Source organism: Rhagoletis pomonella, unplaced genomic scaffold (genome assembly GCF_013731165.1).
Source record: "Rhagoletis pomonella isolate Grant_MI unplaced genomic scaffold, Rhpom_1.0 Rhpom_scaffold_03571, whole genome shotgun sequence".
Taxonomy (NCBI): domain Eukaryota; kingdom Metazoa; phylum Arthropoda; class Insecta; order Diptera; family Tephritidae; genus Rhagoletis; species Rhagoletis pomonella.
The window spans coordinates 4771-21024 of NW_023462123.1; the positions used below are offsets into that span (position 1 = coordinate 4771).

The 16254-nt window shown below is 33.7% G+C and overlaps 1 protein-coding gene across 1 annotated transcript; it reads left to right on the forward strand.

Annotated features, from left to right (window-relative positions):
* Positions 1-979: 979 nt before the first annotated feature.
* Positions 980-14593, forward strand: LOC118754225 (myosin heavy chain 95F-like; the record flags this gene model as incomplete). Its single annotated transcript, XM_036489090.1, is given in 14 exon segments — positions 980-1168; positions 4716-4789; positions 9356-9485; positions 9577-9738; positions 9823-10085; positions 10623-11029; positions 11081-11627; positions 11704-11901; positions 11963-12395; positions 12492-12733; positions 12813-12911; positions 13229-13350; positions 13476-13706; positions 14425-14593. Coding segments are annotated over 14 exon segments (3194 nt in total), but the record flags the coding sequence as incomplete, so codon positions are not given.
* Positions 14594-16254: the final 1661 nt, after the last annotated feature.

The window sequence follows — 16254 nt, forward strand, 5'->3', positions numbered from 1 at the left end:
TTTTCATTCTTATTGTATTAAACATTTTTTTTTTTTTTGTAATATAAAGTAAATACATAAGTTTTTATTTTAGCAGAGATCAACAGTTTTCGGAGAAAACAAAAGAAATGCAAAATTCCTACTTCGTTGTTTTCTATTATTTAGTGTCATTCAAATTTTTGGTAGGTAGAAAATTCCCTATCAGCCAAAATCAACCAAAAGTGCTATGCACTCGAGCCCATCAAACAATGCTTAATCTTATCAGGCAGCTAAGAATGAATCAGACCTATCGGCCCGACCAACAAGTTTGTGAAGAAATATAGCAAAAAATGTAGGTACATATTCACAACGGAAAGGCAAAACAAAGGTTGCAAAATGGTTATAATCAAAAAAAAATTAAAACCTGAAGCGGCTAGGAGAGCGCGAGAGCATGCAATACGCGATTGTGCAAAAACTAACAAACAAAAAACAGAACTTGCTTAGCTTACTACATAGCCAAGCTGCCGACCGACCAACCAACCAGTCAATATATGTACTGGCCAACAACCAGCCAGCTCTAGCGCAGGTACTAAAAGAGTCAACGAAACCGAGTGAGGAGCGTTCGATTCGTATGCAACTCTGCGGATCGGAGCATAGTAGTAGGGTGTGAATGTATGTGCCGGCGTTGAACCCACCGCCAAAGCTGTTGAGGTTGGGTTGACGACGCTCCAGCTGTGGAGCGCGTAGTTAGTTGACTTTTGCTAGCGTTGCGGAACACTTTTACCCAGAAAAGAATTGTGTTAGTGGTTTATTGATAGTCGTACATACATACACACATAAATACATATAGCGCCGTGAGCCTTACTTTCGACAAGCTTCTTGCTAATTTTGTGATAAAAAAAAATATAAAAAAATTTTTATAAGTTGTATTACCAAGCAATTTTCTAGTTTACTTTAAGTAGTCTTTGTCTTCGAATGCTTACTAATCGTTTAATACTTGCTACCTTTTTTTCACTTTCAGTGCGCAAAATGGACACACAACTGGTGTGGGCACGCGATGCCGTCGAAGGCTATATACAGTGTCGCATCTCAGAAATCGGTGCTAAGGATTTCGAGGTTACACCAATTGATCGAAAATATCCGAAACGCTCTTGTCATGTCGATGATATATTTTCGTCGTGCGACGGACCGCAAGATCATGATGATAATTGTGAGTGTTGAAAATGTTTAATTTGATATTTTGTAGTTTTACGTATTTTATCAGGTTTTTTTTTAAATAATCAAAAAAAAGTGTAGGTATGCTACTGGCGTCAGAAATAGACACACCTGTCTTATCAGGGCGTCGCAATCACGTGCTTACTCAGCGTCAAAGGCGGAAAGATTTAAAGTTAAGAGCGTTTAATTATTTCGAAAGTTTTTTTAAAGTGTTTGTGCGAGCATTTCAGCCAGCTGTTGGAAGCATTTTTATGCCTTATATTTACATTTTATGTCTATTAATTTGCATCTGCTGCACCATATACGCGTCTATAAGACAGGTTCTGCAATTCAAAGTGACTTTTGTTGAAATTCACTCGGAAGTCAATTGCAGAACCTGCCTGTATATCATCTATTTTTATTGTCATTCTGCGGAATTCAACTGCTTAACTATACAATAGCAGCGCGTGCGCTAGCTTTTTATCTACCACAATGCTCAACAAGTCTTCATAACAAAGAGTTCTTGAGGTGTTAAACCTGTAAACAGTATGGCTCTTGTATTATTGTGTGTTTAACCATCACTGACCACAGCAAGCCACACAGTCAGCACTTATTTACCACAGGCACACATACACACTCTATGTCGCAAAACCCAGCGATCTTGACCGGAGTTGTGCGAGATAATGAGACCACAAGTTTTGAACGAGTCGCTTAAATTTATTACCATAGAGGTTTACCAAAATATGTGCTTAAAAAGTCGTAAAACAAGTTGTGCAAAATAATGTTAAAAGTAACAAATTAGCATTCTACAAAATTTGTTTTTTTTTTGTTTATTTGTTTATTTTTATTTCACTAAAATTTAGGGAAAGCCTCGAAAATATTGCTAGACTGTAAAATTAATTAAAACTGGAAAAACTGTCAAAAGGCAAAATTATACGCAGAGAAATAGAGAAAAGCTATAAAGTACGGAAACGCTTATCGGGTAAAAATTGACGCCTTTTTTGGTTTTCATAGCTGCTTTTTATCATTTGACGATTTGCTAATTATACGCAAATATGTAGGCAAATAAACAAAAACTAGTGAACAAGCGAGGCGCTAAAACGTCCGAAACTTAATTTCAAAATCCTAAAAAATATTCCAAATGTTAATCAGAGTTATAAGCTATGCAGCCATTTCTGAGTGAAGAGAGGTCTGGTATATCGTCGGTTTAATTTTTCATCAAATTTCAAATCAACCTGTACCGATAAAAAAGTTCCAATTCCCAAAAATAAAGCTTTATCGCACATCTACAAACCAAGGTTTTTATTTTGCCCCTTAATTTTTGAAATTCCAAAGAACGGAGCAAATCTAATGACCTTCACAAAAGCGCCTTCCCTTATACATACATATGTACTTAGTTAGATCGATATGACTTTTCGAAAAGGTGGCAAGCCTATGTGAAGATATTTTCAAACTAAAGCTTTCATATGTCTCTTTCGATGTACACTCATATTTCATAAAACTTGTGTATAAGTCATCTAAATTCTACTTCTCAAACAGTTGGAAATCCTTTTCGAAAGTATTTTCAAACTAAATTCTTTTTCAATCTTTTTCGTCTGACGTTGTGATACATATTTTAATAAGCTGATGAATTTGATTTTTCGACACATGGCTATCCTCCTAAACAAGGTCTGAAATAAAACCTTTTCCAAACCATTTCGATTGATACCCATTTTTAGTAATTCATAACTTATAAAATAATTTCAATTTATCTTTTTTAAAACATGGCAACGTTCTTGAAACGCCACCAATCTAAACATTTCTTAACACGCTCTTGTTTGACAGCCACATTTAAATATTTTATATAACCTGTGTGATATTTACTTAACTTCGACTTATCAAACAAGTGGCAACCCCCTTGAAAGTATTTTCAAAGTAAAACCTTTTTAAACCTCCTTCATTTGACACTCATATTGTTATACATATTTATGTGTTTAAATTACCTATTTGCTGTAATTCAAACATTTTTCCAAATATGTGGCAACCTTCCTAAATATTTTTCATTTCGATTGACCCCTAGGATTGTTCTACACCGAAAAAAATATACCCCTATTTTTTTATTTTGAAAAACAACTTTTCGTAGAAATGGTAAGTATAGAATAGTTAAAAATCAATATTTTTCTACCAGAAAACTCTGTTTATCTGCTGGAGATTCCCAATAATAATACCCAATTGTTTATTTAACCATTTTTTCATTGCAACTATAATTTATAGATCTGCCAAAAACCTACAAAAACCCGCAAAAATGCAATGGGGCGACCAATAAAAAATCGTTAGTATTAAAAATGGCTAAATAAGCAATTGGGTACTTTTATTGAAAGTTTCCTGAAGAGAACCAGAGTTTTCCGATCGAAAAATATTGACTTTCAAGAATTCTATACCATTTCTACGAAAAAATATATTTTTCCCATATAAAAATACATGGAAAACTTTGAGCGCTTTGAGCGACTTCTAATTTTTTTTTGTTTTCAAAATAAAAAATAGGGGTTTAATTTTTTTCGATATAGAACAATCCTAGGGGGTGAGAGCATTACAATTCCGACTCTACTGTTTCTGGACCACCCTAATGTTCATACATACATTCATCTGCTAGACGCTAATGAATGCATATTTTATATGATGCGAGCAAATAAGAGTTTAACAACAATTTATTAGGAATGTAACAATATCATAAAAATTTAATAATTTGAGGAAATATTTAAATTAATTTAAAAAAAATGTTTATCTTTAAAAGAATGAAACTAAACTAAAATAAAAAATTATTAAAAAAAAAAATAAACAAAAATTAAATAAAAAAAGATCCGTTGTTGCCCGCCGACTCGTACTCGAACTCGGGTCTCTCAATTAGCAGTCTAGTGCTTTGGCCACTCGGCCATTGCGACTGCTGTACAATGTGAGCAAAATGGCATACATAAATGTTTATTGTTTCCTTTGCACTAGCTGATTTTGAATCAGTATTCAAATCGATATTTTCAAGTTTACTCCGATTCAATGATTGCAATTTTTTCGTATTCGTAGCAGGCATTCGAATTCGTAGATTTTCTTCGACGGATTCCGTGATAGCCCTGAATATGGTTACTTTAACCCTCTGCTACTGTCAGGACCGAAATTTCCCCATTATATTAACGTGTAATCTCTTAGACACCAATTTTCCAGATCAAAAAATATTTATTAGATATTTATGAATATACTTTTTTTCGATTTAAACTGCAAGATCTATCAATATTTTAAGTACTCATTAATGAAATTGTCATATAAATAAATTATATGTCGAAAAATAGGCGTTTTTAGTAATCAGTGGTATTGAATGCTCGGAAAAATGTCGAACTTTCGGTGTCTGTCAGATTACCACGTCACTCGCAGATGGTTAAGAATATCATAAATGTATTGACACTCGACCAAGTTCGCAAAATTTTTCCATCTTACAAACGGGTAAATTTTTTGTGCCACCTCTTTTGTATATCATACAATATCCTATAAATATGTTTTTCCTTATCCATATATGCATTTTTTTTACTTTTCAGGTGAACTTATGCTGCTGAATGAAGCAACGTTTTTGGATAATTTAAAAACGCGTTATTATAAAGATAAAATTTATGTAAGTACTAAAGCAAGATATATGTATGTAGGTACAAGTATGCTAAATTTACCAATAAGAATGAGCAGCTCTATTGATTTATATAAAAAAACATAAGCGCGATATAGGCAGTGATTCTAGTTTCCCATTTTCGTTTTAAAAGGATACTCCCCAAAAGTGTATCTCATTCGGAGACGATATAAAATTTTAGAACATTCAAGTTTTAGGAATAATCAAGATGCACGCCAGTAGGATAAACAGTTAAAACTTAATTCAAAAGGAGGAGAGAATGTTTATGGCTATAGCTTCCAACACTAAAGCTCTTGCAAGTAAGATAGATTGAGTTAGAAGACTTTCACTTAAAAAAGGACAGCTTTCGCCAAGTATGGCGAACCATGTTTTATGTTTTCATAAAGAAATAACTGCATTAGAAATTAGAAGTGAAGGAAAAGAGTAGAAGGGAAGGTGTGTATTTATAAACGGTAATGGAAGCCATTGAGGGTGCGTTCACACAGAAAGCCGATCGGTGGCTCTGCAAGGAAAGGCGGGGCGAAGCGAACCTTCAGCTGTTCTCAATGAACGAGGCGAAGCAGGGCTTTTCTCATGGACTCGGCTGCAAAGATACCCCAAAACTTATCGTCAAATAAAAGTGACAAATACTCAATTTTATTCAAAAGATTAGTTGAAGCGTCACGAAGCTGAAAAATTAAATTCAAAATCAAAAACATCTTTACTTTCAGCTCGAAACCGCTTCTGGAAAAGATTGTTGTATGATCATTTTCATGTATGTATAGCAATTTGAAAGCTTCACTCCGGTCGTAACGGCTCCGCAGCTCCAGAGGATACTGATATGCAGCCTTGACAAAACATCATGTCAGAAAGCTTTTAAGGCTCAGCCTCATAAAAGCAGGACTGCGAGAAGTAATGGCCTGGAGTGCGTCTCAGGACTTGCAGTTATTTTACCTCTCGTCGAATGAGTACTTACAGCTTAGTTTCTTGAAATACTCTAGATGCCTGATGTAATATATGCTAAGCACTGAAAAACAATCTATTGCAACTACTTCTTGAAGATAACTTCATGCAAGTATAGATGGTACAAATTTTAAGTCCATTTCTCGAACACTTTCTAGCTTTGTAACTCAAAGAAAAAAGTCCAAATGATAAGAAAATTCGGAAAAAATAACTTGACATCGCGGTATTATTTTTATTGCCTTACTGATTTTCTTATGACATTACAGTACATTTCACCTTAGAAAATTCGGAAAGGGAAATAATGATTTCTTTACGAATTCTTTAATATTTCTCTACTATTCAGAATACTCTAAAAGTATGGTTTTCAGGGCAGATAACCTTAAAAACAGAAAGGTATGTATTAGGGATGGACACGGGACTAAATATTCAGTCCCGATCCCTCCCATCCCGAAATTCAATTTTTAAGTCCCTAACCCGCCCATCCCGACGTTTTTCTGACTTTTACCGTGGGTCTCGTGGGTCCCGAAATATATCACTAGAAAAATTCACACGACTTTCAAATTAATTTTAAATAATAAAAAAATAGTGAAAGATCTGGTATCTACCGATTGTTTGTTTTGCTTAGCGTTTCGTTTTCGTCTCAATAAAACATAAAAAAGTGCTTATTTAATATAACGTTTTTAAGAAAGATCATGATCCAATGATCGTATCTAAACCAAATTAGTATGGGACCACCTCTAAGGTACCACCTATCCGCTGGAAAAAGTATTATGGAAAACGGGTAACGTCGTCAAAAGTTATGCGGTAATATACATAAAAAAATAAATAAACAAAATACATTCCAACGAATTTGTAACCTCCTCCTTTTTTTAAAGTCGGTTAAAAAAAAAAAATTACAAAAAATTTTTTCTCATAGTTGTTATTTCGCCAAAAATGCAACTTTACGATGTTTCATGAATCGCACTAATGTCTGTTTTTATGAACGTAATGCCCAACAATGTCATTAAAATTTTTGTCATTTAATGCTTAGTGGAAATTCATCATTAACCCTACTTAAGGAAATGCTTAAATTTTTTTGATTTTTATTTTGATTACAAATGAGAAAAAATGTAAGGCTTGCTGCGAAATTAGCTATTTTAAAAAATGTATAATACAATGGAGCTTACGTATATATGTAAATTTTTTTTTGCAATACGGACGCTTTTTTGTTTTTTTTTTTGTTTTCGCAAACTTTTTATTTACGCTTTTTAGAAAAGATTTTCTGCAAAACTGCATACGTATTTAAATTTTTTTTCTAAAAGAAGTAATTAAAAAGTGCTAAATTTTTATGAAAATTACGATTTTTGGAGTTTTTGTTATAGTATTAGCCATAATTTTATATAGAGTTCATTGAATTATTTGGTCTTTGCTCTCTCAAGTTAGAAAGGAGGGAAATGAGGGTTCCCATATTTTTTTTGTACCTGTCTCCAAATAAAATTTTATAGATTTTCTGAGGTAAACCAGTATGCATCAATTGGGGAAAAATCGAATTTCGATTATCGATTTTTTTTTATCGATTCACCGATCGAATCGAAACTAAAAAACTGAATCGGAAGGGCTCGATTAATCGATGTAAATCTCTACTTTGTAACCGGCAATTGTAGTTTCCGTTTCAATTTTGTTATTAAAATTTTGAAAATTTTCGACTACAAAATGTTAAGAACTTTCAGAATAGGCCTGGTAATATCGTAACGACACCGATGTTATTTAATGACCATTTTTGTTTTTAAAAATTGTGTCATTTAATATCCAGTGGACATGTCTGTCGTATTTACAGCAATAAACTTCAGGATTATTTACATATCTATGTACATTAGACTGCATCACCAAAAAAAGTTGCGGTTTTTCCGCCGGGATTACTAAATTTATTATATTTTAAGACGTCCACCAAAATATTTCGTAAAAATATTAAGATCTAAGTGAGCTGGATCGATTTGAAAATAGCTCCAAAAATGAAGTTTTTTATGAATAAAAATAGTTTCTTAAAGAACATTTTTTAAAAAGTCCCCTCAGAAGACAAATTGGAATAAGCTTAAAAAATCTGCATAAAAATATTTAAAAATCTTTTCAATGGAATCGTAAGAATGAGATTTTTGATGCTGTTTTTTTACTTTTTTCAAAGATTGATTTACGAAAAACTTGAATAACTGGACCAAAAATGTTCTGATTTAGACTTATGGGATCTCAGTAGAAAGGTATTTTCACACCGTTTTTATTTCTGGCCAAAAGCGTCATTCGTGTCCCATCTTTTTTTTCGAATACCAAAGATCTTAATTTAACTTTGAATGAGGTTCGTTTCTCCTACCTTTCTCTTCCATCCTTTGAATAAGTTTATTAGTAAATAAATGAAAAGGGTGAGAAAATACCTTTCCAATGACACCTCTTAAGTCTCGGAAGAGTTTAGGTTCAGTTATTCAAGTTTTTCTTATACCAATCTTTGAAAAATGCTAAAAACAGCATCATCATTACGATTCCGTTAAATTTTGTTTTAATTTTTTTTTTTTTTAATATTTTTATGCAAATATTTTAAGCTTAAGCCGTTTTGTCATTTGAGAGGATTTTTTCAAAAGAAATCTTTAAGAAACTATTTTTATTCATGAAAAAAACATTTTTGGAGGTATTTTCAAATCGGTCCAGCTCACTTAAGTCTTAATATTTTTCCGAAATATTTTGGTGGACGTCTTAAAGTATAGTAGATTTTATAATTCCAATGGAAAAATAGTACCGATTTTTTTTTTGTATGGGGAGTGATGCAGTCTATTGTACATTAAAGTGGTCCAAAAATGTATGTAAAAAAACAAGGTCGCATTTTTAATGCCGCCACCCCCTAAGATTGTTCTATACCGACAAAAAATATACCAATATTTTTTTATTTTGAAATAAAAAAAAATTTAGGGAGTGCTCAAAGCGCTCAAAGTTTTCAATGTATTTTAAATGGGGATAAAACAACTTTTCGTAGAAATAGTGTAGAATTCTTGCAAGTCAATATTTTTCGATTGGAAAATTTTGCTTATCTTCAGGAGGTTCCCAGTAATAATACCCAATTGTTCCTCTAACCATTTTTTCATGGTAACTATATTTTATAGGAAATAAACAATTGGATATTAATGTCTGAAGTCTCCTGAAGTGAACCACAGATTTTCGATTGAAAAATATTGATTTTCAAGAGTTTTATACCATTTTTACGAAAATTTGTCTTTTCCCCATATAAAATAAATACATGGAAAACTTTGAGCGTTGTGAGCACTCCCTAAATATTTTTTGATTTCAAAATAAAAAATAGGGGTATATTTATTTTCGGTTCAGAACAATCCTAGGGGGTGGCGGCATTAAAATTCCGACTTTATTATTTTGGACCACTCTAATGTACATACATAGACTCAATCAAGGTAAATGCGTTCCATACATCGTTCGTCATTATTTGGCTGAAATAAACTGTACTCAAACTTTTAGTAGAAGTATTTGCTCATTCTCATTCAAAATTATGGAAATTTTCAGTCAAATTTTATGTGGTTTTCCAGTATTTCTGTATTACCAAATGCACTTAAAATATCTTCACTTTCAATCTTCTCCTAGACTTATGTGGCCAATATACTCATTGCTGTGAATCCATATCGTGAAATCACTGATCTCTACTCTTCAGCTACAATTAAAACGTATACTGGACGTTCCTTGGGCGAACTGCCGCCACATGTGTTTGCTATAGGTAAAATAAAAAGTGTTGTACAATAACAAGAAATCCCCTGCTGTACCAAAGCTCATATTTATATTTGCGCATTCTCTTGTAATTTTTGCAGCTGATAAGGCTATACGTGATATGCGCGTACTCAAATCGTCACAATCTATTATCGTATCTGGCGAATCGGGTGCTGGCAAAACAGAATCTACCAAGTATTTGCTTAAATATTTATGTCATTCCAGCGATAGTGCCGGTCCCATTGAACAGAAAATTTTAGATGGTAAGTGAAATTTAAAATTCAATAAGAGTCATTGTATGTAACCAACGTTTGATATTTACTATCTATTTTATCTGTTTATTATAGCCAATCCCGTGCTTGAGGCTTTTGGTAATGCAAAAACTACGCGTAACAACAATTCCTCCCGTTTCGGCAAATTCATTGAAGTGCACTATGATGCCAAGTGCCAAGTGGTTGGCGGTTACATATCACACTATCTGCTGGAGAAGAGTCGTATTTGTACGCAAAGTTCTGAGGAGCGCAACTATCATGTATTCTTTATGTTGCTAGCAGGTGCACCACAACAGCTGCGTGATAAGCTGAATCTTGGTAAACCAGATGATTATCGGGTGAGTAAAGAGCATACGAACTATGAACTTCGGAACACATTAGATAACTTAATGCTGAATTACTATAGTTAGTTTCGTTTCTGACAAAGCTGTTGTGCCCTATTTTATTCAAGCTATATTATTGACACTATTTTCCGAATAACTAGAACCATTAAATACTATTAACCATTCATTGGCAGCAATGAGGTGGTGATGCTTTCCTTTTCCTACTAAGGTTCCATAGCATCAACCTATTTAAACATGGATTTGATATAAATATCTGCCGACAACGTTGAGACGGTGCTCCCGACGACAAAATCTACATCTTTGATGATTATTCATTTGTCTGAAACTAGTCGAATCTGACATTTCTTGACTAAGACAACCTTTCAAGTATCCTTCATACATACATACATACACACGTCTTTACAAATAACTTTAGAAAGTTATTCTGTTGTTAAAACAAATAAAAAAAATTCTTTGCCCTTTACAAACTTTTTTTGCCTGTTCAATAATCTGTAACTAATGTATATATTTTTTTTCTTTCCTTCTCCCCAGTATCTCTCTGGCTGTACGCAGTATTTTGCCAACGCGAAGACAGAGCAACTTATTCCGGCTGCTCAAAAGTCCAAGAGTCATGTGAAAAAGGGTCCCCTGAAGGATCCCATTATCGATGATTATAATCATTTTCAAAATCTCGATCGTGCACTGGGTCGATTGGGTTTGAGTGAAATAAATAAACTGGAAATTTATTCATTGGTGGCTGCCGTATTACATTTGGGTAATATTTCGTTTGAAGAGATACCAGATGACGCACGAGGTGGTTGTCAAGTGTCAGAGTCTTCTGAAAAATCTCTCACCATCACATCGAAATTGCTGGGTGTTGATCCATCGGAACTCAGACAGGCACTGGTGTCGCGTGTAATGCAAAGCAAAGGTGGCGGTTTCAAGGGCACAGTAATAATGTAAGTCAATACCTACACACCTGTTGTGTGAATTAACTATTGCTATTTCAGGGTGCCCTTGAAAATTTATGAGGCCAGCAATGCGCGCGATGCGCTTGCCAAGGCCATCTACAGCCGCCTTTTTGATCGTATTGTGGCGCTGATTAATCAAAGCATCCCCTTCCAAGTCTCAAATTTCTATATTGGCGTCTTGGATATTGCCGGTTTCGAGTACTTCACTGTGAATTCGTTTGAGCAATTTTGCATTAATTACTGCAATGAGAAATTGCAAAAATTCTTCAATGACAACATTCTTAAGAACGAGCAAGAGCTGTACAAAAGTGAGGGATTGAATGTGCCGGAAATCACATTCACCGATAATCAGGATATTATCGATTTAATTGAAGCGAAGGCAAACGGTATTTATACTCTATTGGATGAGGAGTCGAAGTTGCCAAAGCCATCGGCACAACACTTCACGGCCGAAGTGCACAAGGCGTGGTCAAACCATTTCCGCTTGGGCTTGCCGCGTTCATCGCGCTTGAAGGCTCATCGCACGCTAAGAGATGAGGATGGTTTTCTTGTGCGTCACTTTGCCGGCGCTGTCTGTTACAATACGGTAGGTGTGGCATGTTTGTTAAGGCGTGGGATAACATGTATTTAATTGTATTTACCATTTTGTTGATTCTTTTCAGGAACAATTTATAGAGAAAAACAATGATGCATTGCATGCTTCCTTGGAGGGTTTGGTGCAGGAGTGTGAAAATCCGTTGCTGAAAACACTATTTCCTTCCGGTAGTAACACCGCGTTGCGCGGCAAATTGAATTTCATTTCTGTGGGCTCGAAATTCAAAAGCCAACTGGCTGAGTTGATGGAGAAATTGGAGAAGAATGTAAGCACTGTGTTAATGTATAATAAATAGTAAAACGAATGTATAATGATTAAATTTTTAGGGCACTAATTTTATACGCTGCATTAAGCCTAACAGCAAAATGATAGATCGTGATTTCGAGGGTGGGCTAGCACTTGCACAACTTAAATGCTCTGGCACTATTTCCGTGCTGGAGCTTATGGAGCATGGTTATCCATCACGTGTGCCATTCGCCGATCTCTACAATATGTATAAATCGGTCCTGCCACCCGAATTGGTCAAATTACCACCGCGCACTTTCTGCGAAGCTATGTTACAATCGCTTAATCTTAGCTCAAAGGATTTCAAGTTTGGCGTGAAGAAAGTTTTCTTCCGCCCTGGCAAGTTCGTTGAATTCGATCGTATTATGAAATCAGATCCCGAGAATCTTTTAGCCATTGTCTCTAAGGTGAAAAAGTGGTTAATACGTTCGCGGTGGGTGAAATCTATTTTGGGTGCGGTGTGTGTGATCAAATGTGAGTTTAGTTGTGAAGTATTTTGATTTGTGTTCATATAGAGATAAACATTATGTAATGGTTGACTTTAATTATTATTTCTTCATACTTTCCCAGTACGCAATCGCATCAAGTATCGAAACAATTGTGTTTTACTCATACAACGCACTGTGCGTGGTTATTTGGCGCGAAAACAACATCGCCCACGTTACCAAGGCATTGCAAAGATAAACAAAGTGCGTTTGAATGCACAAAAGACCATTGAAATCGCTGGTGGGCTGAAGAAGGGTCGCGATGAGTTTATCAGCGAAGTAAATGGTATACATCGTCAAGTGAACGAAGCCATACAAACAATAAAGGTGTGATCGTAGTTCATTATTATATGTAATGAGAATAGACAACATAAATTTTTATTTTTTTTTTTTATTTAATTGACAGACAAATGAGAAAATCACTTCTCGCCAAATCGACGGACTCTATACTAGCGTCATGGCCAACATGAATAAGCTGACCGTGGATTTGAACACAAAGTTGAAGGTGAGTGAAATGTATATTTAATTACTAATAAAAAGAAATAAACATTAAAAAGAAAAAACAAATGCGCTCTAAAACGAAGTGCATTCCGTTTTATGCATGTCGTCGTTTAAAGTACAAAACCGCGTATCAACAAAATACAAAACCGCGTATCAAGTTACGCGGTTTTACAGAATGACGATACGCGGTTTTGTACTTTAAACGACGATATATAACTAATCCGTTTTTGCTTTATACATACTATATTTTCTTTTTTGTTTGTTTTGAGTATCTACAAAATTTCTCCAACGTACAAACTTTAATATTTTCCTTTCACACAGGAACAAAAGCAAGCTGAGGAACAAGAACGTCTGCGTAAAATACAAGAAGCGCTCGAGGCTGAACGACGCGCTAAGGAAGAGGAAGAGCGAAAGAAACTTGAAGAAGAAGATAACAAACGACTGTAAGCATCAAAAACATTGCAATACAAAACAAGTCATTATTCTTTCTTTGCAACCTTTCATTTGAGTTGAATGACCATGAATATTCCTGAATAGCTTTTCTAATGTCATCTCCAATTATTTACAGCAAAGCCGAAATGGAATCACGCCGAAAAGTGGAAGAGGTGCAACGTCTAAAGCAAGAGGAGGAGGATCGTAAGGCGGCGTTAGCGTTACAGGCACAACTTGAGAAGGAAGCACAAGACGATGCCAAGTATAGACAGCAGTTGGAACAAGAGCGTCGTGACCATGAGCTTGCTTTGCGTTTGGCCAACGAAACAAATGGCATGGTGGAAGAGAGTCCACCAGTTATACGCAAGTATGTTATGTGCCCGCAATTGCGTTTTATGTTTGTAAATAGTTTTAGTTTGAATACCTCAGTAATTTGGGTTTAAAAGTTACCTTATTTTAAATGGATACCCTTATATACTGTATTTTTTGTACACATTACTATCATCACTTGCATATAAGTTTGCATAAATAGTGTGTAAGTTTATGTGGTCTTGTTGTGGTTGGCTCAAATTTCCATATACATAAACCCAATACATAAATATATTCCTTTAATTTTTAATTATTAGACATATTTGGAAGTTCGTATGATTTAAAATTATTTATTTTCGAGTAATTATTTAAAAAATCTCAAGATTTGGTATTAAATCTCTTCATATGCCATACTGATATTTCATTAATGTGTACATGTAAAATATTCGGTGTATTCATTACAAGTGGCATGTATTAAAAAAAATAATAATTGGCAATTCCAGATCGTACAAATTTCAGATTTCCCCGTAGATATATGTTTGATTATTACTAAACCTTTCCGGTAGCTAAATATTTACGTATGTAAATATAAATATATATTTAATTATTTTTTGAGCAACAAGGATTGTAGTTATCCATATATTATATAATTAATATTTATATTTTTTGCTTGTTTATGTATAAAACTCACAAACCATTTCTGCGCGTATTTTATATGTATTCATTTTCTTAAATTTTTTGCATATTTACAAAATTTCTATTCTCTCTGCGTTCAGTGGTCAAAATGATGTATCTCCCATGGCTCCGAACAAACTTATCAGGTACACAATCGCACGCTATTTTTTGTTATGTGTTATTATATTTTCGAACTAATAAACAAAATTATTTATCTAGCAAATATCTTTATTATACTAGTTACATAAAGTTGTCCACAAAATAATAGAAGTGAAATATTTTGACCAGTTTTGACTATTTTTCTTTTGTTTGTTTAATGTTTATTAATCTATGTATATAAAAAAAGAGAAGTTGCTTGTAGAAAGCGCATACAACAGGTTCGTTTCGATGAGGAAAAGGTGCATAGCTATGTAGGTTTAAATAGAGTTGCCACCTGTTTTAAAAGTTAAATTAAATTAAATTAACGGGATTGATCAAATATCTCAATATTTATGGTTGTCAAATGGTAAATGGTTTATAAGAGCTCATGTAAAAGAAAAATTATTTGAAGAGGACTGCCACCCGTTTGAAACAATCAAATTCCATTAGCTTGATTACAGAATATAAATATTGCAATAGGGGTGTCAAAGGAAAGATATTTCAGATTGATAGCTCACTTTGTAAAATATTTTAAGAACCTGTTTGAAAATTGAAGTTGCTTAAAGTTTGATATGGATGGACAATATGTTGCCGTGCTCCAATTGTGGTTTATATCTAGGTTAAAACAAGAAGAAAGTTGCCACCTGTTAAAAGATTACATTCAGTTAAGTTAAATGAATTACTGTAATATGGGTATCAATGGAAGTAGTTTTGAAAAGGCTTCGTTTCTACATTATATGTTGGAGGTCAAACTAAGACTTTCTTTAACATCTTTCTTTTAATACATTTATAATTAACTTAACTTTAAACAGGTGGTTCAAAACCACTTAGATCGATAACAATATTATAATAATTTCAATGAATATTTTGAATTTAACTTATGGAACAGGAGATAACCTTCTTAAAGCTCTTTCGTCTGACACCCATTTTGCGATGCATATGTACATATGTATTTGAATAACCTTATTCCCCATAATTCAAGTTGAGTTTGATTTTTCAAACAGGCGGCAACCCTACTACATGTAGCTTAGAAATAACGCCTTTTCAAGCCCATTTCGATTTATACCCCTATTGTAATAATTCACTTAAATTATTAAATTATTTTATTCTATTTTGGTTTAAAACAGTTGGCAACCCTCTTCAAATATCTCGCAAAATTCTACGCTATTGCGTTTGACACTTTAACTTGTGTATAATTACATTAAATTCGACTTTTCAAACAGGTGACAATCCTCTTCATTTTTTTTCGTCTGTTTCCCATATTATAATACAAATTTCAAATAAATAATACTTTTTATTCAAGTTGAATTTGATTTTTTAAACAGGTGACATTTTTATACTAAATTCCAGTGATCTGCTACAAATATATTTTTCCTAAGATATTCAGTATGAAAAATTTCCGTTTTTACGGTGCCACGCCCCCTTGTCTAATCGAGATAAAAGCTATCCTATGTTCTAAGTTGGGCTTAATGACTCTAGTGTTCACAATTTTATGTAAATCGATTAAGCAGTTAAAGCGCGAAAGCGTAACAAGCAAACAAACTCACTATTAGTAAAGATATGAATTATTATGTTATGGTATCAATCGAAATGTTTTTGAAAATGTTTAATTTCTAAACTACATTTAGGAGGTTTGCCACCTGTTAAAGAATTCAAATTTTATTGAATTGTAAACAAGTTAAATGAAACAGTTATAAAACTGCTGTTTAAACATTAAAACATTTGAGCTTAAAAAGGGTTTCCACTTTTTTTAAATTAAATTCAATCAGATTATTAGATATAATAAATTATTT